Genomic DNA, 9,945 nt, shown 5'->3' with positions numbered 1-9,945 from the left:
AATTGCGTTCAAGTCCGATTGCAAACATGCTTCATCAGAGGGATTAGTAATTGAACGATAAAGCACACAGTCATCTGCGAAAAGGTTAATATGGGAGATAACGTTATCAGGAAGGTCATTAATGTAAATTAAAAACAGTAGAGGACCTAACACAGAACCTTGAGGCACCCCAGAAGTTACGGAAACAAGAGGCGAGTCATAATAATTAACTGAGACATATTGACGACGGTTGGAAAGAAAGCATTTAATCCAGCCTAATACCTGATCGTTAATATTAAGAGCACCGAGTTTAATTAATATTAGATCATGAGAAACAGTGTCGAACGCCTTAGCAAAGTCTAAAAAAACGCAATCCACAATAACGTTAGCATCCATAGCGCAAAACAAATCATTAGTGAAAGACAGGAGCTGTGTCTCACACGAAAAAAATTTTCTGAAGCCATGTTGACATGAATTGAAGAAGTTGTTAGATTCAAGGAAGGTAATAAGATGAGAATAGATAATGTGCTCAAGAAGTTTACAGGGAACGCTGGTTAATGAAATAGGCCGATAGTTTATTATTGAAGCTTTAGTACCTGATTTGTGCAATGGAACCACCTTCCCCACCTTCCAATCAGGAGGGATGGTACAACTCTGTAATGACTGTTCAAAGATTGCACAAAGAATCAATGATGAGCAGGTAGATGTACTTTTCAAGAACTTCGTTGTAATGCCGTCGACGCCTGAACAAGATGAAATCTTCTGTTTTTCAATTAAACATGTCAAACCAACCGAATCAATGAGTATTGGATCCATGGGTAAAAAGTCAGGTGTACAAGGATGAGGGACAACATTCGGCAAGGCAGAAGAAAAACACGAGGCGAAAAAATCATTCAACACTTTGCAGCAATCGCTCTGGTGTATTGGAGTGTTGTGATTATCGCAAAGATCTATTGTATTCGGCTTATTCCCGCTGACCACATTCCACAATTTCCTCGGATTATCTCTAAGAAGGAGCGGGAGCGTGTGCTGGTAGAAATTTTGCTTTGCTTCATACGAAGTTTGTTTATATTCCGTCTCAGCGGTGGCGTAAGCGTGCCAGCGTTCGGCCGTTTGAGTTGCCTTGGCCCGCCGGAATAGCCTTTTTTTCTTGTTCAGTAGGCGCCGCAGACGCGCGTTAAACCACGGGGCATGAGAGTTAGATATAATGCGTTTCTGAGGGATGAATTCATTAATTAAAAAATTGACTTTATCTTTGAATAAGGTCCAATTTTCATCAATGTTGCGCGTGTGGACACTTAGAATGAAGTCAGTGACAAAATCCATTAGTTCGCTGTTTATAGATTCAAAGTCAGCATTTTTATAGTCTCGGATAACTTTTGGCGTTTCGGTAGCGGGAACAGATATGCGCAATTCAAAATAAATGAGGCAATGATCACTCAAACCAGGTAAATATCTTAAACATGAAACAAGCCGCGGTGTAGTAGTGAGAAGGAGGTCAAGAATGTTAGCAGATTGGTCAGTAGATCGTGTAGGCTGAAGGACAAGTTGCTTAAAATTAAAATCCATACAGAGGTTGATGAAGAGAGAGCACTCAGATGAGCAGTCAGATGAGGGAGGAGATTCATGCCAGTTAATTGCCGGAAAATTGAAATCACCAAGAAGGAAGAGTGGACATGAGGGGAACCGGACAATTAACTCATTTAATACATCATGTAGATCTGAATTAAATGTTAAGGGCGAACTGGGTGGGCGATAGCACACACAAAAAATAAAATCAAGATATCCGAGAGTGACTCGCGTACACACGATTTCCAAACGAGTAGCAATATCTATAACACAACAACTCAAGCCGTAACGTACGGCGATCAACACTCCGCCACCAGTACGCGAGACACGATCACAGCGAAAAAGTGTGAAAGCTTTTTCACATTGAAAGATTTCATAGTCTGCAATATCACTCGAGAGCCAAGTTTCAGTTAAGATAACAACGTCAGCTGAACACGAGTGAATGGCTGAAGACAGGTCATCACGTTTCTTACGCACACTGCGCACATTGGTAAAAAGGAAGGAAATTGGTTTAGCCACCGGGCGAGCAGATAGCTACAGCGATGAACTACTAGCGGCGAACGAGGTACTCCCGACAGTATTCGTGGAAGCCGAAACAGATGTGCCTCTGTTCTCACTGGAACGATTTTCGGCAATATCTACTTCACAAACACGGTCGGTGGGTGAACAATAGACGTAACACTTTTTCTTGATGAACAATCGGTTCAACCGCAAGAGATACTTCTCTCCCGAAGCCTTACCGAAATCAGACAACTTTTTGCGGGACTGGCGTGTGGCGCGAGAGAAGTCTTCACTGAATGATACTTTGGAATTTTTGAACTTCGTACGTTGCGATATAATCTTGTCTCTTAATTTGGAAGAACCGAATTTAACTATAATGGGTCGACATTTCTCAGAGACGTACGAGCCCAGTCTGTGAGCACGATGAATACCTTCGTCGGGAAAAGATAGATCCAGTTTTTCTGAAAGAATTTTTCGAACGTGTTCTTCAGATTCTGCCCATGTTTCAGAGCTAGTGTCCGGGATACCGAAAAAAATCAGGTTATCTCGACGGGAGCGATCCTCAAGATCGTCTAGCCGTGAATTTAATGCACCTGACTCCGCACGAACTGCTTCGGATATGGCATCGTTGAGCGCAGGAACACGTTCACTGTCCAGCGACAGTACCTGAGATTCGACAGCCGCAAGCCTGTTAGTAAGGTCGCATACTTTCTGCTCTAGCTCAACTCGGTTCGCCTTAAGCTGTGTTAAAGTATCCATCAACTCAATGTGACGGGCATCCGATTTTTCAGACAGGGCAGTGATAGCAGCTAGCACATCGGCATTTGGATTAGTATCAGTTGGTCCCGGGTTTGACTCAATGTCGCCTGCTAACATCAAAAGTTTAACAACATGAATACAATCACATACTGTAGAAACTAACACTTCCCTCTGTTTTTTATATATAACACCTTGCACTAGGCAATAAAATTTCAGTTGGCAGTAAGCGCTTGTACTCGTTTTTCTTGCGTCGTTTGCCCCTGCTTCGCGGTGCGCCACACAATCTAAAATGGAAAACCAACTAGCCCAAACCATCGCCCTTCTGAGTTACGCTGTGTTAACTTTAAGAGCAAGTACAGCGATACAAATTTCATCTATAGACCTCCCAAGGCTCCGAAGATAAGTGCTGTGGGGAATGAACAATAAATGAACTGCATAAAGCTCATTAGGACAAAGTAAACATTAAGGCGCGGTTTCATTTCTCACATCGCTTAGGCTCGCACCATTCGGCATGTTTACAGCTTGCAATATACAGTTTTATACCATTCGACTAATAGCTTCAACCAATCATTCCTTTGCAATCGCAAATAATTATACACTGCAGTAGCTGCTACGCTGCGAGTATATATGATGCCCAGCACTAGATTTTTCGGTTGCTGTATGTGCGGACTTATCACTACAGCGCATTCATAAAACAGCGTCTGATTAGCTCGCATGCAGCGCCCAACATTCTTCTCGGTTTTAATGGTTCGCCTTTCGAGAAAAACGTGTCCAATATTTAACCATCGAGCGTTAGTAATGGCACAAACCACCAGCAGAAAGCGTTAAGGAACGCAACTGCTTCAAGCTCAAGCAGATAGTAACATTTCCTTTTGGAAAGTGATGCTTACAGTTATGACATAATTTTTGTTCTCGGTCTTCTAAATTTTCTACTTTTCCTTATTTACACGACCACGTATATTTTTAGATAACGTTATCTAATGTACCCAACTTTACTGCCCATATGTCAACTGACGAAAGGGGTGCTAAAGGGTTGAAGAAATGGCGATGATTGTCACGATGGTTTAATGAGACTCGCATACAGTAAAGAACAAAACCGTTACGCAAAAGGAGACGCGTAGCAGACCACGCGTATAAGTTTGCCCGCAATATGCGTGCCAAGCTTCAAGCACTTTCTCAAACTATAAGCAATTGTGTACATGTTTTCGCAAGATTAAAAGGGGGAAGTTTAACGCGGTCCGACAGAAATAGCCGTCGCTCCACCAAGGCTACATACTATAAGCGCGAATCGCCAAAAGTTATGCATGATACTTCATGCTAAGAAACATCAATCCGGCGTTGAGTTTTCAGTAAAGGGCAGTAGCTAGTTCATTAAGGTGTTCTAGTGCATTTACCAAACCTGAAGCTGCAAAAGCAATGCAGTGAGGTATTTTCGTGTGTATCAAACATAACTGCGCACTTTGTTCTCATAAATTGACGGAACGGATACTTAAAATTTGATGGAAACCAACTTGGCAGACAGGCGTCTTACATCATAACTTGCCGTGGATAACGGTCAGATTCAATTACGACGTACATTATTCCTTTCATTGAGACATAGGGTTTGATTTCGTCTTGTTGCCTGAGTGAGGGGGGGGGCATGCGCATTTTTTAAATGTAGATAATTGTAATTGTAATTGTAAATGTAAATAAGATAACCTGCACCGCGGACGCAGTTATCGGTGCTCTAAGAAAAAAATCTAACAGATGTAAATGATGTGATAACTGAGAAGCAAGCAGCAGGCGAGTTGACCGCCAGGTTGAGTTCGACATGACGCCGTGCCAGTTCTAAGCGGCAACTACTCAAAATACTTTGCACTTCTTGGCCCGATTCATGGGTGCTCCGTCCGGACAGGCGAATACTTTTGTACAAGCCTCCACGTACGGCCGGAAGTCTCCGCATTCGGGTTCCATGAGTCCTCCTGTCCAGCTACCTTGACACTTGGCGTAACATAGCGATACGAAGAGTAGCCTAGAGTGCGACAGTGCGGGCAGTCCTGGCAGGCTGTCGTTGGTGGACAACGAGGCCAACGCGTTGACGAAGGCATCGAACAGCGGCTGATTAGCGAACGCAGAAAAAGCGGCCACTATCCACTTCGAACTTCTAGTGACGATGTTGTAAGAAATGCCTGTACAGTAGTAGAATCGATCGAGCGGGCCATCTCTGTCGGCCATGTAAAGAACGAGGGACAGCTGGCTGAGCGCGTAAGCGAAATGGAAACCAACGCCCGCGTCGTTCATGGCCGGTGTGCCGCGCAGCTCGAAGAAAGGGAACGAGAAAGCGTAGGGCATCAGCGCGACTCTACCGTTGGTGGTTGCAACCACGAAGGAGAGCCTCTCGATGGCCATCGAGGCGATGCGCGAAACGTTGGTTCTGTGCGGTAGGCCCACGGCCATCCAGTTGTCGACGAGTGAGGACGTCACTTCACTGTGGCCTATGTCCTGAGATGCGGTGCTGTCGGTGGAATTCACGTCCAATACCGCGAATACGCTAACGGCGAATGCTTGATCATTCAGGGCCAGGAATTTAGCGATGGCGGCGTTGTCGTCGTACGACCAGGCTGCCAGACGTCGTAAGAAGGCTTCGCGAATGTTCCACAGCAACTGCTAAACCTGGGCTCGAACGCGACCGACCATGGTGTAATTTACGGACGAGCTGAGCACACTGCTTCCCGAGAGCAGATAGGCTTTGCTGAAACAGAAGGCACCGTGTTGCAGGAGCGCTACCTTCTGGCTACCGTAAATATTTTCGACGAGCACCCTATTGGTGAAGAGTGCCGCCATCTGGATGGTGTACCACGACAAGAAGAGATGGAGACGCCACTCTCCGAGGTGCTTCCACAAGTCAAAGAATTGCATCACGCATGTCGGATGCGTAGTCTCAAGCAAAACCTCCTTAACAGAGGGAAACGTGGATCTCCAGCGGGCCTGTGTGAGATTTGGCACAGTTTCGAACAACAAGGTAGTGTTTATCGCCTTATGTTCCCTGCTGCCTTTTAATAGAGCACTGCAAATGGTATCGAAGACTATGGCTTCAATGGTGCTAGTCTGGTTGAAAGTCACACGTTCGCTGTCCTGTTCCTCAGGCTCGCCGAATGCCGATACCAGGGTGGGGAAATACGGTCTCGCTTTGTTTTGTTCTCTGATAAGCTCCAGGCGTTTTTTAAGGATTTCCACTTCTAATGACGGTATCAAGCGCAGCGCCATTGAACGACTGCTAGCGTTGCCAATAACGTCAAGGCTAAAGAACACACTCCAAAGCGTAGCTGCAGATGAACGTAAAGGAACGTGTGGAGAAGGTCCGGCATGGCCTTCGGCTTATCGGGCCACATGATGCCAGCGGACGCTATTGCGCGCTTGACTCGGGACACCCAGTCGCTCTCGGCTCTTGCCTTGCTTAGTAACTCAGGGGACCAATTGCAATGCATACTCACTGACCTGGAGAGACAAAGCAGAAGAGTGGGTCTAAAAATTAATCTGCAGAAAATTAAAGTAATGTTTAACAGTCTCGGACGAGAACAGCTATTTACAATAGGTAGCGAGGCACTGGAAGTGGTAAGGGAATACATCTAGTTAGGGCAGCGAGTGACGGCGGATCCGAATCATGAGACAGAAATAATCAGAAGAATAAGAATGGGCTGGGGTGCGTTTCGCAGGCATTCTCAGATCATGAACAGCAGGTTGCCATTATCCCTCCGGTGAAAAGTATTTAATAGCTGTGTCTTAACAGTACTCAGCTACGGGGCAGAAACCTGGAGGCTTATGCAAAGGGTTCTACTTAAATTGAGGACGACGCAACGAGCTATGGAAAGAAGAATTATGGGTGTAACGTTAAGGGATAAGAAAAGAGCAGATTGGGCGAGGGAACAAACGCGAGTTAATGACATCTTGGTTGAAATCAAGAAAAGAAATGGGCATGGGCAGGACATGTAATGCGGAGGGAAGTTAACCGATGGTCATTAAGGGTTCGAAGGGAAGAGAAGCGTAGCAGGGGGTGGCAGAAAATTAGGTGGGCGGATGAGATTAAGAAGTTTGCAGGGACGACATGGCCCCAATTAGTACATGACCGGGGTCATTGGAGAAGTATGGGAGAAGCCTTTGCCCTGCAGTGGGCGTAACCAGGCTGATGATGATGATGATGATGATGATGATGACCTGTTATTAGCGCTGGCATGTTCATATAGCTTGATCCATCCGTAAACGCCTTGTCCCTCCAGGCCAGAGAACACACCAGGGTCGCGATGTTGGGCAACCGTGACGATTGGAGCAGTCGGACCAGCCGAAGCCGTTGTAGAGGCGGGCTCGTCACCGGGAGGCATGGTGGCAACCTCGGTGTATCGACCACTCCGGAGTTCCGTGGCGAGGACGGGGATCGCTGACTTCCACCAGAATGTTACTTGTAGAAAGACACAGACGAAAGAGGCTATTTACACGCTATTTACACTGGACTGGGGCCAGAGCACCAGGCCGACATTCACTCGCGGCACAGGCACAGACCCACTATGTCGTCATTCTCGCGGCGGCTCGTCCCTTGAACATCGCCGATGATATCGTAATATATATTTATATAAAGAAGAAATAGGGTGGTAATTGCCATCCTGATAAAGCGCTCGCTTCGCATTGGGGAAGTCCCGGATACGAACTCCGGCAGCTCCAATAATTAAATTTGGTGTTTATTTTTAGTTTCGAAAGAAGAAATTTTTACCAGGCGTTCCCCTCAAAATTGTGACTGAATGGCAACGGGTGCATTGGCTTTCACACACCGTGCGTGACACGGACGTTGTTTTTTAGTTTTCTGCATTTCAGACAAGCACCGCTACCTTGAGCGTTCAGCAAAGGCAGCTGAACATAGCAAAGATTGAATCATCTATTTCACAAAGACCTATGACAAATTTTAGACACCATTTCGGGAGGTGTCGCATATTCGTCAAGTGACTAGAGTATATTTGGGACGCCTTATGCCATGATTGATTGTAGTATCAAGTAGCCTGTGTAAACGTTTCTAGTTTTATGTTACGCTTGAAAATGACTTATTCTATGTTACCACCTTGATGTTACTTTACGTATTCTTTACTTATTTCTGTGAACAATTTATTACGTCTTTCTCTAACTTCTCCCCCTGATATAATGCGTTCGACACGACGGAGCTATTCTGTAAATAAGTATATTGTCACGTGGTAGTGGCGTATAAAGAACACAGTAGCAATACTGTGAAAGACAAAAGTAACTTTTATTGGGCGAAGTGGGGAAGGTGCTGGAGCACGTGGTCACCAACCAGTGGCAGAAATACCTTGCGAAGGAAGGCCTCTACCCTGACACGATGATCGGCTTCCGGCGCAGACTCCGCACACAAGATGCCATGTTATAACTCAAACAAGAAATCATCGGCAACAAGACACCAGACAGCAAAGTAATTCTAGGCCTCGATTTACAAAGTGCATTCGACAAAGTCAAACACACAGCCGTATTAGCACAAGTATCAAGACTCAACATGGGGGTAACGAGCTACAATTATATTCAAGACATCCTGACCAACCGTGAGGTGGAACTGCACGCTGGAGACGTCAAGCTCCCCGAACAGAAGCTCGGCAGTACGGGTACTCCAAAGTACGGGGTTCGGTCATCTCACCGTTGCTCTTTAACCTCGTCATGGTCGGGGTAGCGAGGGCAGCGCCGGGGACCGGCGTCCGGCATACGATCTACGCCGACGACATTACCCTGTGGGCGGCCAGCGGCACCGACGCCAGCATCGAGTGACAGCTGCAAGCGGCGGTTACCGCCATCGAGTAGCACCTTGACGACACAGGCCTAATGTGCTCGCCCGCCAAATCCAAGCTGTTCGTCCTCACACCGCTTCGACCGGGACGGAAGTGCGTTCCCCTTCGGGAGTGTGATCACATCAAGATAGTGACTGCATCGAGGCAACGCATCCCCGAAGTTCCCAAGATCAGGGTCCTAGGCCTGCTGCTCAACAAGAGCGGCCGCAACGACGGGACCATCAACAAGCTTACCACCAAGGCAATGGACGCCATCCGGCTCATACACCGAGTCTACACGACGGGCGGGCATGCGTGAAGGCAGTCTCGTAGGCCTTGTCCAGTCGTTCGTGATCAGTCACATCGCCTACGTTGCGGCCAACCTCAATTGGCACGTCACTGACAGGACCAAGATCAACACGCTGATCAGACGGACTTGCAAGACAGCGCTGGGTTTCATGGAGACCACGAGTACGGTTCGGCTCTTGTAGCTCGGCGTCCGTAACACCCTAGAAGAAATAGATTAAGCGCAGCTCACCGCGCAATTCGAGCGCCTCTCTACCACCAAGACGGGCCGCAGTATACTGACGTCCCTTGGTTACAACCCCCAAGCTCCCAGCCGGCAACCGTGTGAGATCACCGATGAGGTGCGGGCCCACATTTATGTGGACTCCATACCGAAGAACATGCACCCAGAGTATAACCAAGAACGGCGGCAGGCACGGGCCAAGGCCCTCACCTAACAACACGCCCAATACCCGCACGCCCAGTACGTGGACGCAGTGGAATACAAGCGGGAAGGCTTCGCGGCAGTGGTCGTCGCGGCGGCTACCGGCACCAAGACAACGGCAATTAGCCTGCGGTGCACGAACGCTACAGACGCTGAGGAGGTTGCCATCGCTCTGGCGATCACCGAGGCCGAGTGTCACACCGTGCTCAGCGACTCGAGGAATGCCGTGCGCAACTTTGCCAAGGGGCGAATGTGTGCGCCGGCGGCCGCCATCATCGGCAAGCTCCAACTTCAAGACCGCGCCCCCGAGAGGGACGGTTCCGTGTGGTGGTTCGGACCAAGGACAGATTGACTAGTTATGCCGAAGTAACTAAGTGTTACCGCTTAGCTCGACGGACAATGCCGCCTCCCCACCCGGCACTCAGTCGGGAGGAAGCCGTAATCCTAGGCAAATACAGACCGCGTCACTCCTCGCCCCCGCAATGCTGCACGTGCTTCACCCAAAGCTCTATCCGAGTGGGCTGTGTGGTGTTTGTGCAGCGAGTCCGGCGGACCAATGACACATCATGTGGGACTGTGCCAGGTTCCTGATGGCAGCTACCTCCAGGACTT

At 47.7% G+C, this 9,945-nt stretch overlaps 1 protein-coding gene across 1 annotated transcript; it reads right to left on the bottom strand.

The window, feature by feature from the left end:
• Positions 1 to 2,044: 2,044 nt before the first annotated feature.
• LOC135909005 (uncharacterized) lies at positions 2,045 to 8,498 on the bottom strand. Its single transcript, XM_065440870.1, has 3 exons — positions 8,477 to 8,498; positions 4,660 to 5,408; positions 2,045 to 2,979 (listed from the first exon to the last, which is right to left on the bottom strand). Exons 1-3 carry the CDS (start codon positions 8,496 to 8,498, stop codon positions 2,083 to 2,085), a joined length of 1,668 nt encoding a protein of 555 aa, XP_065296942.1. The 3' UTR covers positions 2,045 to 2,082.
• Between the last annotated feature and the right edge of the window lie 1,447 nt (positions 8,499 to 9,945).

This window comes from Dermacentor albipictus, chromosome 2 (assembly GCF_038994185.2).
Source record: "Dermacentor albipictus isolate Rhodes 1998 colony chromosome 2, USDA_Dalb.pri_finalv2, whole genome shotgun sequence".
Classification (NCBI taxonomy): domain Eukaryota; kingdom Metazoa; phylum Arthropoda; class Arachnida; order Ixodida; family Ixodidae; genus Dermacentor; species Dermacentor albipictus.
Note: the sequence above shows the minus strand (reverse complement) of the source record. Positions and strands in the feature narration are given on the sequence as shown.

Excerpts from the sequence above, each read along its gene's own strand:
- LOC135909005 (XM_065440870.1), bottom strand. The coding sequence starts at position 8,498 with ATGACGAGGTTAAAGAGCAACG. Across the intron at positions 5,409-8,476 it reads GACGAGGTTAAAGAGCAACG|CCTGGTCGTACGACGACAAC; the intron begins GTGAGATGACCG and ends GACGTCTGGCAG. Across the intron at positions 2,980-4,659 it reads ATCGGGCCAAGAAGTGCAAA|AGGGAAGTGTTAGTTTCTAC; the intron begins GTATTTTGAGTA and ends TATAAAAAACAG.